Source organism: Rhinolophus sinicus, chromosome 15 (assembly GCF_057876585.1).
Source record: "Rhinolophus sinicus isolate RSI-liver-muscle chromosome 15, RSI-T2T, whole genome shotgun sequence".
NCBI classification, from domain to species: Eukaryota; Metazoa; Chordata; class Mammalia; order Chiroptera; family Rhinolophidae; genus Rhinolophus; species Rhinolophus sinicus.
Genome location: NC_142515.1, coordinates 98,605,717 through 98,627,582, shown reverse-complemented (window position 1 = coordinate 98,627,582; position 21,866 = coordinate 98,605,717). Strand labels below are relative to the sequence as shown.

Below are 21,866 nucleotides of genomic sequence, written 5' to 3'. Positions count from 1 at the left end.
AGTATTAAGGAGTGGGCTTGCCAGATCGTGTGGTAAGAGTATGTTTTGTTTTATAAGAAACTGCAAAACTGTCTAACAAAGTAGCTGTACCATTTTGCATTCCCATCAGAAATGAAAGAGTTCCTGATGCTCCACATCCGCAAAAGCATTTGTTGTCAACGTTTTGGATTTTAGCCATTGTAATAGATGTGTGATGGTATCTCATGCTTTTAATTTGCAATTCCTTAAAGCACATGATGTGGAGCATCTTTTCATATGCTTATTTGCCATCTGCATATCTTCTTTGGTGAGGTGTCTGTTCAGATATTTTGACCAATTTTTAATTGGGTTGTTTTCTTACTATTGAGTTTTAAGAATTCTTTGTGTACTTCGGTTAACAGTCCTTCATGTGTTTGTCTTTTGCAAATAATTTCTCCCAGCCTGTGGCTTATCTTCTCATTTTCTCGACAGTGTCTTTCACAGAGCAAACGTTTTTAATTTTAATTTATTCTCTTTTTAACAGATCGTGCCTTTGGTGTTCTAGCTAAAAAGTCCTTGCCAAATCCAAGGCCATCTGGATTTTCTCCTGTAGTATCTTCTAGGAGTTTTATAGTTTTGAGTTTAACATTTAGGTCTGTGATCTATTTTGAGGGTTTTTTTGGTGAAGTGTATAGGGTCTGTTTCTCGATTTATATATATATATATTATATATTTATATATATATATATATATATATATATATATATATATATATATAATATATATATATTTTGTTTGTTTGTTTGTTTGTTTGTTCATAAATGTCCAGTTGTTCCAGCACCACATTTTGTAAAGGCTATTTTTTCTCCATTGAATTGCCTTTGCTTCTTTGTTAAAGGTCAGTTGACTGTACTTATGTGGTGTATTTCTGAGCTCTATCCTGTTCCATTGATCTATTTATTTATTCCAGTACCACACTGTCTTGATTACTGTAGCTTTTAGTAATCTTGAAGTTGGGTAGTATCAGTCCTCCAACTTTGTTCTTCTCCTTTAATACTGTGTTGGCATTTTTGGGTCTCTTGCCGCTTCACATAAACTTTAGAATCAGTGTGTCAATATCCACAAAATAGCTTGCTTGGATTTTGATTGGATTGTGTTGAATCCATAGATCAAATTGGGAAGAACTAGCATCTTGACAATAGTGACTCTTCCTAGCCATGAACATGGAAAATCTCTCCATTTACTTAGTTGTTCTTTGATATTTTTCATCCGAGTTTTGTAGTTTTCCTCATTGTGGTGTATTTTTTTAATGTGGTTTCCAGATACTTCCCCAGCCCCCAATTTTAGGAGAGTGTTCTTGAGTTATAGTTTTCTGTTTTTTTCCTTTAAGTCTACTTCAGGGGCTTCTATGAGTATTTTGGATCTTTTTTGCCTTTTCTTTCTGCCCTTTCTCTTGAATCCTTTCTGTCGCTTATTTTTTTAATTAATTTTTTTCTCCTGTTCACCTTCCATGTCTCTTAAGACGTTGTGTGTTTTGTTTATATGATGTGTGTTTGTTCTATAACCTTTATTTCTAAGATTTTTTTCTAGTCTTTCCTGAGCTCTGTCAACTGCCTCATCCTGATTATTTTCTCGTTGTCACTTGCATTGTTCTATTATATCATGTTCTTCTTTTTTCTAGTTGATTTTTAAATTGTAGGTTACTAACTTTAATTTGTTTTGTGGTTTTCTTAATCTATTGCAGTGGTTCTCAAACAAGGGTGATTTTGCCAAGAGAGGACACTTGGTATAGTCTAAAGACATTTTTGGTTGTCACCTAGAAGGGGTACTAGAAGTATCTAGTGGATAGAGGCCAGAGAATCTGGTATGTCTTCTACAATGCATACTGTAACAAGTACTTCCCAAAACAAATTACCTGACCCAAAAGGGCCAAAGTTGGGAAATCCCAGTCTGGGGGGACACATCATTCCACTTCTATTTTTTCTTATAGTGACTTTGTACAGAATTCAGTAATAACCCTATTATGTTACTTATTTGCATGTGAAATTAGATTTGCTAAATGTTCAGGAGGGAAAAGTGAGTCAAAACAGCTTTTCTAACTTCAGAGCTTAGAGCTTCCTCTTCTATTACTTACACGACATTTTTTAGAATTATGGCCCTGTAGTTTCTGACCTCTTCTGGCCCTGTTGCTTTCCCCCATTTTTCTCTTTCCTTTGTTTCTATTATCTCTGCACAGATCAATTTGGATTCTCCTTCCAGCAGTTTCTCCTCAATGTGGTCTTTTGTTCTAGAAGGAAACATCAGTTAGTTTTGAGACTTCTTAGGGCCCGGAGTACCATAACCCTTTGCTATTAACCCCTTCAGTTTACTTACAAATTGGAATTTGTAAAAACGATTCCCATTTCCGCTGCTCTTCTGAAATTGACCCATCATGTTTGCTTGTGAATACCTACAGGCCGTTGCGGAATTCTCCTGATCTGGAGCCTGTCAGGTGCCCTCTTGTTTCTCCCTGCTTTTCTTGTGCACAGATGCTATTATTACCTGAGTCTGGAGATTGTCAGTGATTTTTTTCCCTATTCACATGTACTTCAGGGTTTGTGAGGATACTTTTCACCTAGATTTGGTTTAGATGTTAGTCATGGGTATTTGGTTTTGCTATCCTGATTTTGCCTGTGTCTGTAGAGGGACTCAGGAAGAATTTTTAAAAAACCAAAACTATTTCCTTTGCTGTCTTCCTAGAATTTCTCTATTTGTCCTTAAATATTTGATCCATTGATGTGCTGTAAAATTTTTTTCTCACATTTGACTGTTTTCTTCCTTTCTAACTGTATAGAAACCCCTCCACCCACCCACTGCCAGGGAAAATAATTTATGAGATGTGTTTGTCTATAATTTTCCTTTTTTGTAAGGTGCTTATGGTGTTTTGGTATCAAGGATTTGCTGGCCTTATAAAACAAGTTGGGAAGTACTATCTTTTTTCCTGTTTTCTGGAAAAGTTGTGAAAGATTAATATTATTTTTTCCTTGAGTATTTGGAAGAATTCGCCTGTGAAGCCATCTGCACTTTGAGTTTTCTCTGGGAAGATTTAAATTATGGATTCAATTATGTTGTAATTCCTTTTCGATGTTTAGATTATTTGCAAGTATTTTGCATTTAATTTTGTAACATTTTGGTGTTTTTCTAGTTATCTTTCAAATTTTGTTGTAGTCATAGAACATCATACTGTGCATGATCTCAGTCCTTCGAAATTTTTGAGACTTGCTTTATTGCCCGATTTATGGTCTGGTAAATGTTTCATATTCACTTGAAAAGAAGGCGTATTTCGTAGTTACTGAGTGTAGTTGTATGTATGTATCTTCTGTGTCATTTTGTGTAATCATAATGTTTAAATCTTCTATAATTTTACTGATTATTTTTTCTGCTTGTTCTATCAGCTACTGAAAGAAGAGTGTTAAAATCTCCACTTGTTTATGGATTTGTCATTTTGTTATTTTAATTCTATCACTTTTTGCTGTTTATTTTTTAAAGCTAAATTATTTAGTGCATGGCAATTCGGATTGTTGCGTTGATTGTTTAGATTGTTGCATTGACCCTTTTATTATTATATGTCTGTGTTTATCTCTAGTATCATTACATCCTTTAAAGTCTACTTTATTTCATATAGCTATACCATTGAACATTCTTTTGGTTAATGTTTTCTTGGTATATTTTCTTCTGTATTTTTTCCTCTCAGTTTTTCTGACCCCTTATGTTTCAGTGTGTCTCTTATCTCAAATCCCGTCCAACAATCTTTGTCTTTAAATCTGAATGTTTATTTATCTATAATATAATTATGATATGGTTTGATTTTTAGTCTATGTACAATCTTGCTATACGTTTTTTGTTTGTCCCATACGTTCTTTGTTTCTTTATTCTTTTATTCCTTTCAGTGTTTTAATTTTTCCGTTTGTTTTAATCAAACATTTCATTTTTTTCTTGTTATTTGTTTGTAGCTATACATTTTTCATTTACCCTTTTGTTGTGGTCCTATAGATTACAATTTGTGTCCTTGTTTAATTCTACCATAATGCTCATTTAAGTCGACCTTAATTTAGTATTTATAGTCCTTAAACTATACCTGTTTTTTTAACAATATTACTCCTTTATCCCCCTCCATCCCTTTATACTACTGTTATTATATATTTTATTTTCATATATTTATACAGCTCATGAGCCATTATTATGCTAAGCAATTAATATTAATTTATACTTACATTTGATTCTTTACAGTGCTCCTTATTCCTGAAGTTGCATACTTCCATTTGGTATATTTTTCCTTTAGTTTGAAGAACTTTCTTTAATATTTCCTATAGTGAAGATCTGCTGTTTATAAATTCTCTCAGGTTTTGTTTGTCTAAAAAGGTCTTTATTTCACCCTCCAGCTTTATTGAATTATGATTGAAAGATAAAAAAATTTATATATTTAAGGTGTACAACGTGGTGTTTTGATGTAAGTATACCTTGTGTAATGATTACCATAATCAAGCCGATTAACACGTGCATGACCTCACATACTGTGTTTTGCCATGTATAATGCACACTTTTTTGCCCAAATTTGTGAGGGAAAAATAAGGATGCGCATTATACATGGGTAGTACTAATTCCATATCCATATAAATGTTTTTAATTCTTTCATTTATGCTTATGAGTTAAAAGTGTAACTCTAGAAATCAAGAACAATATCCATATGCAAAATAATACCCTGAAATACAGTAATCGGTTTTGTTGAACTTACGACAAACTTGCAACAACGAAGAGTTCTTGGCCTTCTGTGATATGTAAATATGGTAAATTTGTTACCAGTACATGAAATTTCTTGTACCATAATATGTTTAAAAAAATGAATGCTAAAATTCCTTTACAATATCAAAAACAAGTACCTACGTTTAAAATAAAAATTTGAGTTAAAAATTAAAACAAAGGGTTTTTTCCCTGAAAGTTTGGGCCAAAACCGTGGGTGCACATTATACATGGTAAAATATGGTACTTTCAGGTTTTGTGTGTGTGTGTGTGTGTGTGTGTGTGTGTGTGTGTGTGTGTGTGTATTGTGCGTTGAGAACACTTAAGATTTACTCTTACGGAATCTCAAGTATACTGTACGTTATTAACTATAGTTAACCATGCTGTACGTTAGATCTCTAGAACTTACTCATAACTGAAAGTTTATTCCCTTTACCAACATCTCCCCATTTGCCCTACTTCCCAGCCCCTGGCAACCACGATTCTGCTCTGTTTTTCTGCGTTCTACTTTTTTAGATTCCACATACACATGATGTCATGCAAAGTTTTTCTTTCTGTATCTGGCTTACTCACTTAGCATAATGCCCTCTAAGAATGTCCTTCTTTCTTGAGGTTGAATAATATTTTATTATATATATATCACGTTTTCTTTATCCATTCATCTGTGATGACACTTTGTTTCCATGTCTTGGCGACTGTGAATAATGCTACAGAGAACATGGGGGTGCAGATATCTCTTCAAGCTGCTGATTTCATTTCCTTTAGATATGTACCCAGAATGGGGTTGCTGGATCATTTGCTAATTTTATTTTTAGTATTTTGAGAAACCTCCATACTGTTTTCCATTGTGTCTATACCAATTTACATTCCTACCAACAATGCACAACTTTTCTCCATATCCTCACCAGTATTTGTTATTACTTGTCTTTTTGATAATAGCTATATTAATAGAACTGAGATGATCTTATTGTGGCTTTTTTTTTTTTTTTTTTTTTTTTTTTTGCATTTCCCTAAATAATAGTGATGTTCACCACCTTTTCATATACCTGTTGGCCATTTGTACGTCTTCTTTTTAGAAATGTCTATTCAGTTCCTTTGCCCTTTTTCAGTTGCTATAATTAATTATAGCAAATTAATTCTAATTTGCCCATTTTTTGGGCTATTGAGTTGCATGAGTTCCTTTTATATTTTGGATATTTAACCTCTTGTCAGATACATGCTTTGCAAATATTTTCTTCCATTCCATCGATGTCCTTTTCATTTTGTTTATTGTTTGATTTGCTGTGGAGAACTTTTTAGTTTGTTGTAGTCTCACTTTATTTTTTCTTTTGTTGCTTGTATTTTTGGTATCACATCCAAAAATTCCTTGCCAAGATATAGTATATCCTGTTTTTTGACTTGTCTATTCAAGTGTCTTGCCTGTTCCACTGTGTTGTTTTTCTTTTGGTTTCTAGGAGTTTTTTTGTATATTCTGGATAGAAGCCCTTTTTTAATTGTATGTGTTGTAAATATATTTTGTCTTTCAGTGGCTTGTCCTCTTAAACTTGTCCTTAAAAATGCCAATGATAAAAGACTAAATAAATTGGGCTATAATAAAATTAACAATTTCTGTTCTTCAAAGAACTGTCATTCAGTGGAATGTTGAATAGGAGTGTCATGTTCTTGATTCAAAGAAGTAAATGTATTATATTAACTCAAATCTCTTTCAAAAATGCCCATTATCAGATTAAGGAATTCCCTTCTGGTCTTGTGCTTTTGAAGAGTTGAATTTTATCAGATCCTTTTCCTGAATCAATTGAGATGAGTGTATGATTTTTCTGCTTTATTAATCTGGCAAATAGCTTTGATTGATTTTCAAATATTAAAGGAGCCTTGTCAGTATTTTCAGTATTTTTTTTCATTGTTACCAGTCTTATAAGTCAAGTATTTCATTGATTTTATTTGTGATTCTCTGATTGTGAATTTCATCATGTCATATTCTTTTGGCCATTTTGATTTGCTTCTCTGTAATTTTTTTTTTATATTCTTTGTCCTTTCTGTATTGCATTGCCTATCTTTTTCCTGTGAATTTTTAATCTGATGTAGATAACCTTTATTTGGTACGTCATCACAGGTTTTTCCACACTCTGCTTCACTTATTTTTATGCTGTTTTTGGACATGCAATTTTTTTAAAATTTTCTTACTATTATGTTTTTTCTTTACATCTTCTGAATTTCCCTTATTAGATGGAAAATTTCCCCAAATCTTTAAGTTAAATAGGTAACAGACACATTTATGCACGCGTGTGCCCCCCCCACACACACACATAAGATCATTAATCTAATTGGAATTCTAAAATATTTTTCTTGGTTATTTTTAGGCAATTATTATTTCAAATGAATTTTAAGTTCATTTTATCTAACTGGGTGTTATAATTAGAATTGTTTTAATTTATATATTGGTTTCTGGAGTATTATTTTTATGCTATTAAATTCGAGAATTTAAGTATATTCTTTTTATTTGTACCCATCTTTTGTGTTTGTCGGTAACATTTTGTTTTCTTCATTTAAGTTCTAAAACATTTTTTGGTAAATTCATTGTAATACAATGTGGATTTTTATCTTTAAAATGGGTGATATATTATTTACATTTCCTTTTCTAAGTTGCTATGTCTAGTTAAAATGAAGCTATTTTTTCTATCTATGTAAAATTTTATATGCAGACTCCTTATACTGAATTATTTTATTAAATCTTTTAGGTTTTTTTCCTTGACATCTTAGATCTTCCAGATGTTCAGGTTATATCATCAGTAAGAAGAAATCGTTTTTTGTCTAATATATATTTAGATTTCTTTTTCTTCTTACGACATTTGGTAGACCCTGGAAAGCAATCTTTAATAGTAAGGATGCTATCTGGCATCCTTGTGCCTGATTTCAGTAGACATGATTTTTATAGCATAAAAGTAAGGCCGAAGGAACAAAAACACAGATGTGACCTCTACCGTAATCAGTTTGTTGATAGGCTTGGTGAAGGGAAGATATTCCAAAACATGAGCATCATTACAGTTTTGTTCTCTGTTGACTAGGAAGAAGTAAGGTAAAACAACTAACAAATACCTATACACAACTTTTTTTCCTAAGGAAATTAACTGAACCAGGGGCAGTTCCTGCTAATCCAGTGTTTTATAGTGGTAGACCACAGGCAACACAAAGGACTGCTTGAAATGAAATCGAGACCAATGAGCAAGGTTCTCTGGTTTTCTCCAATCTTTCAGCCATGTGTATATAGACGTAGTAGGCAGAAAATTGAATTTATGAAGGGTTGGGATTTTGCCACAGGAGTACAGTGAGGTGAGGAAGTATGCAAGAGAATGATTATCATGATGAACTTCAGTTGAATTTTAATTGGGGTGGTAGGGAAAGAACACATGGTAGGATCAGTGCATTGTAGGTTCTGCTAGAGTAACATTTTTTAGAGTTGGGGTAGTAGAGGGAGATAACTGGAAAAATAGGATGTTAAATATTGGAAGGTGGAATATTTAACATTGAACATTTTGAGGAGCTGTAATTAATGACAAGGTCTCTAAGGTATGATCATTGGAGTGACTGAGGTATGGTGAATGTCAGGTCATTGGAGAGGAACCGGAAGTCCGTATATTGGAAGGGTTCTTGGTGCAGATATAGAAATCAACCTAACTAGGGAAGGCAGTTTTAGGGAAGGAACATCTGACGGTGACCTAGGAAGTTAACATCTTCAAGGAATAAATGGGAGTGACCTCTTGGGATCTTGTAGATAACTTCAGTAAGTTGTTCTGAGGTAAATCCATTCTTCCTGGTATCAGTTAAAGTATGGAGAGTTTGTGATAATGAGAAGTAACTAGCAATTACCAGAAATAAACAAAAACGGTTAATAATTTTAAAATTACCACCCTGACACATATGTATTAGTTTCAAAAAAAAGGGAAAAAATAGCAAACCATAGGTTAACTACCCTAGAAATCATTATGTATAATTAAAATGAAATTTGGCTATCATATACCTTAATCATTTATTAATTTCTAATATATCATAGCTTAACCAATAATTACCTGTTTTAAGAATGCACTTTTTGTACTTTGTTCTAAATGCTGTTACAGGTAAAATTCAAGTCTCTGTGAAAACATAACATGATTTCTCATTTTTGTTTTTTCAGATATTTCTCCTGAAGGGGAGAACTACAAACCCTTAATTAGTGGAGAAGAAAAAGTAAAATGTATTTCAGTTGAAATGAACCCATCAGCTACTGTTGTTTCTTCTGTTGATAGAAACAGTCCAAAGTTTAGTGAGGCATCTCCACAGATGTCATTGAAACCGGAAGAAAATTTGGATGGTATGTTTCAGTGGGTCAAAAGGAGTTATATTTAATTTAATGATACTTTTAATTGTTTCTTTATAAACAAATCATCAAAATACGTATATATGTTTGGGTGATTCACCTCAAATTAGGTTCACTACTTTTTATACTTTTAGTAACTAGTCTGTGTGTGTGTGTGTGTGTGTATATATATATATATATATATATATATATATATATATATATATATATATATAAAATGCAATACAATAAATCACCCCAAACTTGGTGTTAAAACAACTATTATGTGTCATGGTTTTGTGTGTCAGGAATTGAGTCAAGACTTGGCTCAATATGATTTTTTTTTTTTAATTATGTGCTTTTGTGTCTGGGATAGCTGGGTGGGATTCAGCTTGCAGCCAGGCTAGTCTGATGGGTCCAAGATGACTTAAATACCTGGAAGGCTGGGCTAAGCTGGGCCTCTCTCCCTTTTCATGTAGTCTCTAGGCCTTTCTGTGTACTCTTTCCAGCAAGTAGTCTGACTTCTTATGTGGTGGTCCAGGGCTCACAGATACCTAAGTAAGGGCTGATTATACTCTTAAAAGTTAATCTCAGAATTGGCACTGTATCACTTCTGCCATACTTCATTGGTCAAAGCAGTCACATACCAGCTTGGATTCATAGGGAGGCAAAACAGACCCCACCTTTCAAAGATAAGAGTGCTAAAGAATTTGTAGTCATCTGTAATCTGCCATAGTCTGCCATTGGACGAAAAATTATTCATGTTCCCCCCACATGCAAAATATGTCCATTCTCAAAGCCTCATTGTATTATGACATTGGCTCAAAGTCTCAAGACGTTGTTATAAAAGTCAGGCCTTGGATACAGTTCTTTGAATACAATTATTCTCAATTTGAAGACGTAGAAGTACAAGAGAAAGTTACTTCTCTTTCATATCACTAAAATGTAATGATGAAACAGGAATAGAGAGTCCTTTTCAAAAACAAGGAAAATGGGAAATACATAGCAATCATTGGTCCATAAAAATTCTGAAGTCCACCCAGGACTAGCATTGTCAGTGTGCTTCCTTTAGACCAAAAGTTGGCGTCCTCAAGGGTTCTTGTCTTCTGAACTATGTGTTTTCCTGGTGGTGCTTCTGCAAGTAGCATAATTTTGTAGATTTTATATTGAATGTTAATTAACATTCACTATTTTTTTTTTTTTTTTTTGAGACTGGCCCTTCTCTACCTTGAGGTGTCTTTGAGGATTCTGTGAGACAGTGCTCTTGAGATTTCATAGAAATCCTTTCGTCTAGCAGAGAGAGTCTGTGAGACATCTTTCTATGCCATAACAAATGGTTTTCTGGCCGCACCTTAGACTTCATCTTTCCCGTGAGACCACATTTTACTGTCCTAACTTTCACGTTTGTCTTGAAGCCTTGTCTTCCCTTTAGAAGCTTTTGTTGTCTAGAAGGAATTATCTTGGACTTTCTTTTCTAAATTCTCTGTATAAACTAAACAGTTCTTTCTCTCTCTCTTGCACTTTCTCAGAGGCTCTTAGAAGCTAGCTGGCACTTCGAACGTTCTGCTTAGATGGCTCCTTAGCTAGATCATTGGCTCTATTAAGTATGTTTTCTGTAGTCCTGGTTTTCATAGGTACCAATTTTCTGCCACTACATAACAAGAATCCCCTTTTCTGCGGTCTCCAGTAACTTTTTCCCACTGGCCAGCCTCTCATCAACAGTCTCCCTGAAGCCCTTTCAACTTCTGCCTCCTACTCAGTCCCAAAACCAGTGCATATGTTTTAGGCTTTTGTTATGTCAGCCCCCCATTTTCAGATACGAAATTCAGTTATCTATTGATGCAAAACAAATTACTCCCATAACTTAGTGACTTAAAAATCACTTATTTTATCTCATACCTCTGTGGGTTAGGAATTGGGAAGGTTCTTCTCTGTGTGGCATCAGCTGGCCTCACTCAGTGGGATTCAGCTGTCAGCTGCTTATCTGGAGGGTTCAAGACAATGCCTGTCCCATCTATGGAGTCTTGGCAGGGCTTGGCTGGGTCTGGTCAGCTGGGTTACTTTCTCTCATTTTAATCTCATGACCTTGTCATGTGGTCTTTCCAGGATAGTTCACCTTCTTTATAGTTCACCTTCTTTCATGGTGGCTTAGGCTTCCAGATTCCAAGGTGGATGCTGCCATTTCTCTTCAAGACTAGACCTGGATTTGGCATAGCAACAGTTCAGCTGGACTCACTTGGTCAGCGCACTCAACAATGTCAGCCTATATTCAAGGGGAGGGACACAGAGCCCTCCTCTAGATGAGAGGAATGTCAGAGACCTTGCTATATGTGTGGACCATCTTTAATTCACCACAGTAACTTGCATAGTCTTATTTGTTAGAATCATAGTTGGTATCTTAAGACTTTTCTTAAACAAACAAAACCCTGTTAGAAGGGTTTGTTTGTTCTTAAAAAACAAACAAAACCCTGTTAGGCATATAATAGAGGCCAGATAGCCTAGTGCGAGAGCCACCACACTTTTTCTGCAAAGAGCCACGTGGTAAAAATTTTAAACTTTGCAGGTAATAAAGCCAAAAGTCTTGTTTGTAGAAGGTATCACATTAATAAGGCTAAGGTGCTAGAGAACAAGTACCCATTAAAAAGTAACGAGAAAAGGATTTCCCTCCTGAGTGCTTGCCTATGAGTGACCCAAAAAATCATATGAATAAAAGATAAAAAGTTTAAGGATTTGTACAATATCAGTTACCTTTCTAAATAGGGCAGCTAATTGGAAACTGTTAAACTATAGAAGGAAAGGTTATCTGGATTTCAGGAAAAAAATGGGTAATGGCTTAAACAAGATAGTACTGATACCTGAATTAGAAAGGAAAAAGAGAAGTTAACAAATGAAGAAAAACTCTTCTTGTCACTGTTTTCATTCAGAAAATATCAACCAGATAACAAATGAGCCACTGCCAGAAAATAGAGGTACTACTCTGGTTATTAATTATTTGAGGGTCTAGGAAAATAGATTTAGTGTACTTCAATTATGTTCTCAATATCATTGTAAAAGTCTAGGTGATAGGATTCTTTTTTCTTTTTTGAATGTTGAAAGATAGATTTTCATGACTGAACTTTCCTGTAAGTTACTAATCAATGATATTACAGTCTAGTCTCCTTCCATATTCCTAACCACGGATATTGTTATTTTTAAAACTAGTTTTTATACATTCATTAAAGCAATTTACATTCTACTGAAATTTTAAGGGAAGTTTTATATACTAATGAAAAATACGGAGTATACGGTATTTCTTTTGAGTATTTTTATTGCAGTGAAAGTGTAAAAGGAAAAGTCTATCATTTCAGAAACAACTGAAATAGAGAGTTAACACAATAACAAGATTAAAAATCTATGGATAAAACGCTTAATTTTTTTCTGTTATAATTAACACATTGGCCTGAAACTAGGTAATGATAATTTATGGAAAATTTATTCTATTTTTTCTAGATGAATTTTCCTTGGAGACATGTTTTATATGTTTTTGCTTTTCAGAACCTGATGATTTGGAAACAGAAGTTCTCCAAGAGTCAAGTGAAGCAAGCAAAGATGGTAGCTTGCCTTGCACTGCTATGGACGTGTGGATTAGTGAGATAAAAGTAACAAAAGAATCTAAGTATGTTATCTCTTTTTCCTTACATATCAAAACCTGGGTCCCTTTTTGTAATATCTTTTTAAGAAATACTGTAATGACTTAATATTGTGCTATATCCTATTACTATAAAACCTTATAAAAATATTTTAATTTTTAAGTAGAAATTACATGCATGTGATTCAGCAATCAGCAAGTATATGAAGACATACAGTAAAACGTCTCTTTCCCGCCTCTGTCCCCATCCAGCAAATTTGCACTCTCTCCTCCTTCCAGATATTTTTAATATGTACATAAACAAAAAATATACAGTCCACCTCCCTTTTAAATACAATTGTTAGTATAATGTACATGGTGTTTTCCACCTTTTTTATTGTTAGTCAGTAATCTTGGAATTCTTTTATATTAATACATAGAGAACTTCCTCTTTTTTAAGTTTTATGGCTACTTAATATTCCATTTTATGTGTGTACCACAACTCACTTCATAAGTCTCTTAATATTACAAATGATGCTGCAATGAATAACCCTTTAATAAGGTCATTTTTAATGTATGTAAGTGTGTCTGTAGGATAGATACACTGAAGTGTAATTGCTGGGTCAGTTGCATTTTTATAAATTGCAACTGTAATTCAATTATTGTTTTTCCCTGGGGTTGTACTAATGTATGCTCTCAGAAAGAACATATGAAAGCATATGTATGAGGGAAAAGAACCTATTTTCCCCTTAGTCTTGCCAACCTTTCATTATTAAAGTTTTTGAGTTTTGCCCATCTGATAGGTAAAATATAGTCTCTATTTAGGGTTTTAGTTTATCTCTTATTATTGGTAAAGTTGAGCACATCTTTTCAAATGTTTAAGTTTAATTTCTATTGCCTTTTCTTTGAGTTCTCTGTTTATATGGAAAGATATCCAAAATATTGAATGATTAATGAAACTATTATATTGAATATAAAAGCATTTTCTTATGTTAGAATAATACTATGATAATTCCATGTAAAAATTATTACATATGTACTCAGGTATATACTGTATATATGTATGCAATTTAAAGGAAAAGTATGATCAGATGTACACCAAGCCGATAACAGTGAAGGCAACTGGGATTGAGTGGTTAGGGGAGTCCTAAAAGAAACATGAATTTTTCTTTAATTGAGGTAAAATTTATGTAATATAAAATTTATCATTTTAACCATTTTAAGATGTGCTTCAGTAGTATTTAGTATATTCACAGTGTTGGCCAATCATTATCACTGATTCCAGAATATTTTCATCACCCCAGGAGGTAGCCCTGTACCTGTTAAGCAGCCACTCCCCATTTTTCCATCCCCCCCAGTGCCTGGCAACCACTAATTTGCTTTCTGTTTTTATGGATTTGCCTATTCTGGATGTTTCATATGGAATCATGCAGTATGTGGCTTTCTGTACTGGGTTCTTTCAGTTAGCATACTGTTTTCAAAGTACATCCGTGTTGTAGGATGTATCCATTCTTCATTCCTTTCTTGGCTGAGTAATACTCCATGATACGAATATATCATATATTTTTATTCATTCAGCAGTTGATATACATTCAGCAGATGATGATAGGTCAATTTCCAGGGCTGTTTCTACCTTTTGGCAATTGTGAATAGTACTTCTATGAACATTTGTGGACAAGTTTTCGTAACAGCTGCGTTCAGTTCTGTTGGGTGTAAACCTAAGAGTGGAATTGCTGAGGCATATGGTAATTCTATGTTTAACTTTTTGAGGAACCAAGGAACATTACATTTTGAATGAAGAGTTGTATTACTTGTATGATTACAAATAAAAAGTTTTAAAAATAAAAATAGAAAATTGTTCAAAACTTAAAACTGAAAAAGTAAAAAGCTACTTAAATTCTAGAGGGATTAAAAGTATTAAGAAAATTAAAACTGCCTATAAAGCAAACCCCCAGAGTTAAATTACTGGTACCTTTTGTCCAGTATTTAAATTTTTGTTAAAATATATAATGCATGAATTTAATTCCAAGCTTTATTGAAATAACAATTGCCACTTCTTTTTTATCTTTTGTCCTCAGTTAATTCACTCTCTTTGAGGGTTAAAACATTTTTGGGCATATCATTCTATTCCTTTTACTTTGCTACACACTGTTTTCCAAAAACCTAACACCATTTAATATAAATTGACCTACAAATTACTTTACTTTCTTAATATATCTCAACTATCATTCCATATCAGTTCATATAGATTTCTGCTTCCTTTTTTAACAGCTTCATGGTATTTCATAGTATTATTATATCATAAATTCTTTATATTCTTCGCTGTTAAGGGGCATTATGATTGCTTAAAGTAGTGGTTCTCAAACAATAGCAAGCAGTAGAATTGCTTTGGGATTTATTAAAATAAATTGGTTGGCCTTATCCCGCAAAGTTTCTGATTGATTAATGGTCTAGGGTGGGGCCTGAGAATTTGCATTTCTCACAAGTGTGTGTTGCTAATGTCTAGGGGCCATATTTTTGGGGGAACTGCTGTTATAAGAAATGATGGGGCTTGTTGTGCATTATTATGATTGGTGAAGGTTTGAACGGGGTGAAAATACATTGTACTTATGAGAATGTGTATATATATATGTATATATGAAAAATATTTGGAAAGAAGGATCATGGGATGCTATTGAACTTGTGTTCCATTTTTTGTATTTGAGAGTGCTTTTATTTCTAGTAAACCGTTTTTTTCTTTGTTTGTTTGTTTTTAACTGGTGTACCTGTGGCAGGATGGAAGATAAGATCACCACCATTCAGCAAAATGAAGTTTCTGAGGATGGAATCCCGAGGAATGAGGATGAACTTAGTGAAGTTCATATAGGTAAGCATCATTGTATTGTTCTAATTACTTTCTGGAAGGTTGTTAACACTGACCTTTTTTATTTGGACAATATATTAATAGACAGCATCCCTTATCAGCCTCCTCAATCATTTTTAAAATGTAACAGGCATAGAGCCCTGGACTCTGCTTTTATAATCCTGCATCGTTTAACAACGTGAGCAATGAAACTTTTAGGTCAGTTATACTATCGAATGTTCAAAATGAGAATTGCTTGCCAAAAAATAAGCCAATACACTAGTGACATTAAGTTGTCCTCTTGTTTTTAATAGTATTAATTAGAATATAAGAAGTATGCTTTTCTCTATCTAACCTACAGGAACCAAGATAAACTGAAACTAAATATGAATATCTAAACAATATTTTTTCATAATTCCTTGCATTTTTGTGTACATTTTAGAACTACCAGAGTAATGGAAGTATATAACAAATTAAAATTTCTTTCTGACAATAAAACAGTATGTCCTGTTAAAGATTATTTATAAGGTAATACAATTACATACAGCAGGTCCTCTAATAACATCACTTCATCCAATGTTGTTTCATTTATAACACTGATGAGAAGTGGTAGGAACTTAACTCTTGTTTATATCAATTTAGCCTGTGGTAAACTGGGTTTTGTTACGTTATTATGCTTAAAGTCACAGAACCTATTGACAACTTACTGTATAAAGTTTGATTTTGGTTTTCTGAGAGCCATGAAGTTTTTGCTAGAATTCATGTTAAAAAACACTGTGCTTTATCAGTATAACTTAGAACTTTCTTTAAGTACTGTGTAAACTTACCACATAATCTTTGCTTTATACCACAGAACCTGGAATAGATGATTCTCAGCTCTCTAAATGTGATGTAGATAAATCTGTGCAACCAGAACCATTTTTCCATAAAGTGGTTCATTCTGAACACTTGAATGTAGTCTCCCAAATTCAGTCAATTGTGTGTTCACCAGAGGAATCCTTTCCCCTTCGATCTCGCTCTGATTCACCACCAAGAAATAAAAACAAGAATTCCTTGCTGATTGGACTTTCAACTGGTCTATTTGATGCAAACAACCCAAAGGCAAGTATGCTCCTCACATGGAAAACGTTACTTAAAAAAATGTTTAGCTGTCATTCTCAGTTTCTAAGATACATCTTTAGCTTATCACAGTCTCTCTTCAAATATACTAATTCACATATAAGAATCTTACAGTAGTATAATTTGATTTCTACTCTCTTGCCTATCCTTTGTGATGTTGTCACATACTTTACTTCTGCATGTTATAAACGCCACAAAACATTTTTATTGTTTTTGCTTTAAACATTCATTTATCTTTTACAGAAAGTAAAAATTGAGAAAGGCTTTTGTATTTACATACCAGGGGTGCCAAAAAAATGTACACATTTTTAAGAGATGTTATCTATGTATTACCCTGTTTCCCCGAAAATAAGACCTAGCCGGACAATCAGCTCTAATGTGTCTTTTGGAGCAAAAATTAATATACGACCCAGTATTATGTTATATTATGTATTATATTATACATTATATTATATTATATTGTATTGTATTATATTTTATATTATATAAGACCCAGTCTTATATTACTATAATATATATTATAGTAATATAAGACTGGGTCTTATGTTAATTTTTGCTCCCAAAGACACATTAGAGCTGATTGTCTAGCTAGGTCTTATTTTCAGGGAAACACAGTACTTTTCAAAGTTGAATTAAATTACAGTAGCAATGTGTAGTATGATGTTCACTCAAAAGATGATGTTAATCAAATGAATGCTAATGTCATTCATTGTGTTACCATTTTAATAAAGTTTTTTTCTTTCTTAAAATGTGTATACATTGTTTTGGCACCCTCTGTAGTTACCTTTTCTGACATTCTTCATTCCTTTGTGCAGATTTCAAGTTTCTGTCTAATATTATTTTTCTTCCACTTTAAGAACTTCCTTTATCACTTCATGTCCAGCCCTGTTGGTAATACATTTTTTTCAGCTTTCATTTATTTAAAAATATTTTTATTTCATTTTCATTTGGAAGGGATATTTCCATTAGATCTAGAAATATATTGTATTCTGGTTTGCGTTGTTTCTGACAAGAAACACTATAAATACAGTAGCCACTTTTACAAGGTATTTGTAATAGAGTCACTTGATAAAATTGAAAATATAACGAAGATCACTGAATGTGAATTTGTAATAGTTCAAAATAAAATAATCTAAAGATGCGATCTTTCATGATCTGACTAAGAGCAGAATGTAGGTTGCTAAATGAAACTGTTCGTCCCTTATTTTGGACCCTCCTCGCTTTAGGGGATAAATAAATAATGGGTGGAGAGAGACCACATGAGTTCCAGTGAGACTTTTCTCATCTGAGGAGTGGAGTGGAAACTGACCTTTATGAAAACTTGAGAATTTTTTTTCTTGTTATATCAAATGCAAGGTGGGGGGAAAATATTAATATGTAATTCAAATAGCACATGTGCCTAAAATGTCTTCTTTTTATTTACTAAAATATCAATTCTTAGATAATGTCTCTAATTTTTACCTTTGGTAAATGCTCACAATTTTTTAAATTAATGTTTTAAATCCAGTTTTTTTTAACCCAGGTTATGGGTTGAACTTAGCAAGTATTTATTTGTAGAAGCTCTTTTGAGGGTACAGTGTTATAGTTTAATTGCAGTAAGCAGAGTCTAAACAAATGTGCTCATCATAAACTATTTCATAATATAACCAGATTATTACTAATTCATAGTATTATATGAAAAATACTAGAGATGAAAAAGTGAGGTGACAATTTTTTCAAGTAGTAAGTATTTCATGTGAAGTTCTGTAGTGCAACTAGTACTTAATTCATTCACTATCTTACATGGCTCTCGTATTTTTTGGAAAAAAAAATAGAACTTAACCAACAACGAAAAATCTAAAGGAAGAATATATTTTTTTAAAATGTTTTAAGGTTTCCTAAAACATTGCTCTCCTGTTTGATTTATAATTGCACCAAATGTCGACTGTAAAATCATACTACAAAGAATCTAGGGAAAAAAAATTAGTTTGACTATAAATGAAGTAAGATTTCAGGCAACATATTATGGATGAACAACTATTTTGAGGAATATTCCTTTCTATGAATGTTTAAACTATAGAATATTATTTAAACAACATGAAAAAATTAGAAATAGAATTATAGAACTGAAAGTGTTCTTATGTAAATTTTTCTGACTGAAGATGAATATCCTATTTAAAACTTTAACAGTCTATCAATGGAAACTGAACATAAAGAGTTTTTAATATAGAACAGATAGCTGTTGGATTGCTAGGTGTGTAGACCCATTCTGAGAGGAATGTTGTCAACCTACATAGCACTTGTTCTATGTTGTACTATAAAAGTTATTTTTTCTAGTGAAAGGAATAAATTAGAAGTGAGATGATTTTCCAGGGCTAAAATTTATTTCAACCTAAAAACTATTGCATCCTTTTGTATAGTTCCCTTGTATTTAGGTATGTTATGCATATATACTATTTATTTTTATTGATTAGTGTGTATCTGGAGAAACTGTTACTGGGTACATATTTTGCATACTGCTGATTTATGATATACATGTTTCAAGCCATTAAAATAATAAATAAGTCAAGCATAAATTCTGCTGACAGTGGGAGATATAGCAAAAGAAATAGTTTCAGTACCATTATTAAGTGCTTTAACAACCAGTGTATCTTCACCATCTTGTAGTTCATTACCATTTTTGTCCTCTTGAGTGCTATAATATGTAAATTATGTTCAAATAATGGAAATCTATCTTTTTTTATTCTCGAAAACAAGTTGTACCAATAAAATTGGCCAACTATATAAATGTTCATTAATATGCTAAACATTGTGTTTTCTTCACAGTCTCCCATCTGGTGTAGGGTTCTTATCAGGGCTTTAGGAGTCATGTTTCAAACCTCACAGATTCCGTCAGGGTTAACCCGACCTCAAGACTTCTGTAATAGATATTTGTTTCATAGCCCTGTCTATCCATCACATTCTAATAGTTGAATGTGACAGAAGCTATTCCTATTATCCCTGGTCATATCCAACACAAATTCAAGTTTTTAACACCTCAACTGTACATTGTTTTTTTTTTTCTCAGTTCAGTTTGCTGAGTTCCTTCTCATCCTGCTGCTACAAGTGATTCCCAGTGTGAACATCAAATTGCCTGTCTTTTTAGCTTCCCATAGTGGTAAAAGCTCCACTCACGGTTTATTGCTCAGGAAAGCAAAATTAGGGTTTTGTTGTTGTTGTTGGGTCTCCCTCCCCACCCCACCCCACACTAATTTAAGGCCTCTGATTTAATCAGTGTTGGGTAGTCAGCAACTCCTAGTGCTAAAGTGACACAAAGGATCACCAATTGTGTGTGATGGTACCTAGCCAAGCTTCAGACTAACTCACTCCAGGCTTTGGGCAAAAATATATGGGGAGGGTTGGCCATAGGAAAGTTAGAGGGAGACTTAGCAGAGACACCATTAAAGAGGGACAATATGGACCATGAGTGAGAAGGAGCAAACTGGCAGTTTCCTGCTCTGCCTAGTTCCTGACAGATTTCCGATTCCATTCCATGTGCGTGCCCCAAATAAACCTCTCTCCCTCCTTTTAAAGGTGACTTCCTTTAATCTTGCACATTAAACCCAAGCGTAACTCACAAGTTTAGATTCTCGCTGAAATTCCAGAGAATTAGGTTGTACACACACACATATATACACACACACACGTGTGTATGTTTGTGTGTGTATATATATATATATATGATGAAATTATTAGCTCTAATTTTTGTTGTTGTTGTTTTTATTTTCTAATTATCTTACTCCTGTAAGGAATCGTTGACTTTTTTGTAGATGTTGAGGACATGTTCACTTCCCGATCTCTCAAAGCTGTTCAGAACACTGATGGATGTGCCTACTGTAGCAGATGTACGTCAAGACAATCTTGAAATAGATGACATTGAAGATGAGCACATTAAAGAAGGACCTTCTGATTGTGAAGACATGTGAGTGTGATCGTGTCATAGATAGTGACATGGATTTCTGAATTTATATGCGTGTATGCTCTAGAGATGATAACTTACCCAGACATTTTTTGAAATGATCTGTAACTAACTTGTCACTACTCCTTTAACTTTTTACAACATATTTAAAGTACAGGCATGCAAATTTTAATCTGACTATCTGCTTCTAAATAATATAACTTAATCTAACTTGACTATGAGAAAATAGTTTCTATTGGTATTCTCTGTCTTATTCACCACTTAGCATCCTACACAATGATTTGCATATGGTAGGTGCTTAATAAATGTTAAATAAATGTACATTAGCAGGATAATGACTCTTTAATAGTGTAACACCACATGATCTAGGGATTGCAATGGGAATTCGTGAAGCAGTTACTATTCTGCAGTCCCCCAGGAATATGACTAGAAAGCTTCATTCACATCTGTCTCCTGCTGGGAATGACTTCAAAGCCATGGCAGTGGGGTGTTAGCAGGTGGAATAGTTGTTTATTTTTCCTGTGTGTATGTGTTTACATGTGAGTTCTACATGTAACTTAATTGCTTTCACAAAATTCCTGTCTTCCTGATTCATGAGGAATCTAAAATGTAGAAGGGTAATTTAACCAACACTTCTGAGAGCGGGGGGAAGTGATGGCCTTTTATGTCATAATTCTGCTTCACCTTTCATATCAGCCTTCTCAGCTCCTCAGACAAAAGTTACAAACTTTTCGGGGAAATACAACCAGAGTTCCCTGGAATGAAGTGTTTTGAGAAGGTACAGTGTATTCAAGTCACCAGGAAACTACATGACAAAATATTAGAATTTGTATGATTTATTTTCTGATTTTTTTAAATTTAACTTTCTCCTTTTTGCCTCTGCCATTCAATAAAAAGAACTTGTTTGGTTTTATTAAAAGCATTATATCAGTCTAACAATTTTAACCCCCTATAGTACTAGAACCAGGGTTACTGCATCTGGTACATTTTATTTTTTGTTTCTGTTTTTCTTAAGTCTTGCCCTTTTTTAAATTTCTAACCAAACTTTTAAAGGTTGCCTTTTCTTCTCATTTTTAATAGAGTTCTGTAGAATTTTGCTGGTGCGCTCAAAATTTGGAGCAAAAGTTACCTTTTCATCCTTGTTTTCTTCTACTTGGCTGTGGTCATTAAGCACTTTAACTTTCTGTTTCTATTAATCCTGAAGAGAATCCAACATTTCAGTACCTTTATGGTTGACAAAGAGCGAGGTAACAGTTTTTTCCGCAAAGTTTTTATAAAGTCATCAGTTTTT

General features: G+C 33.3%; 1 protein-coding gene across 7 annotated transcripts in view; it reads left to right on the top strand.

Annotated features, from left to right (window-relative positions):
- Window positions 1–21,866, top strand: part of NEK1 (NIMA related kinase 1) — a 129,469-nt gene that overhangs the window by 97,736 nt on the left and 9,867 nt on the right. For all 7 annotated transcript variants that reach the window (XM_074338302.2, XM_074338305.2, XM_074338306.2 and 4 more), the window contains 5 exons: window positions 8,909–9,085; window positions 12,605–12,725; window positions 15,452–15,543; window positions 16,373–16,620; window positions 20,427–20,578. In XM_074338302.2, coding sequence (XP_074194403.2) covers window positions 8,909–9,085; window positions 12,605–12,725; window positions 15,452–15,543; window positions 16,373–16,620; window positions 20,427–20,578 — 790 coding nt within the window. The remainder of the gene's footprint in view (window positions 1–8,908; window positions 9,086–12,604; window positions 12,726–15,451; window positions 15,544–16,372; window positions 16,621–20,426; window positions 20,579–21,866) is intronic.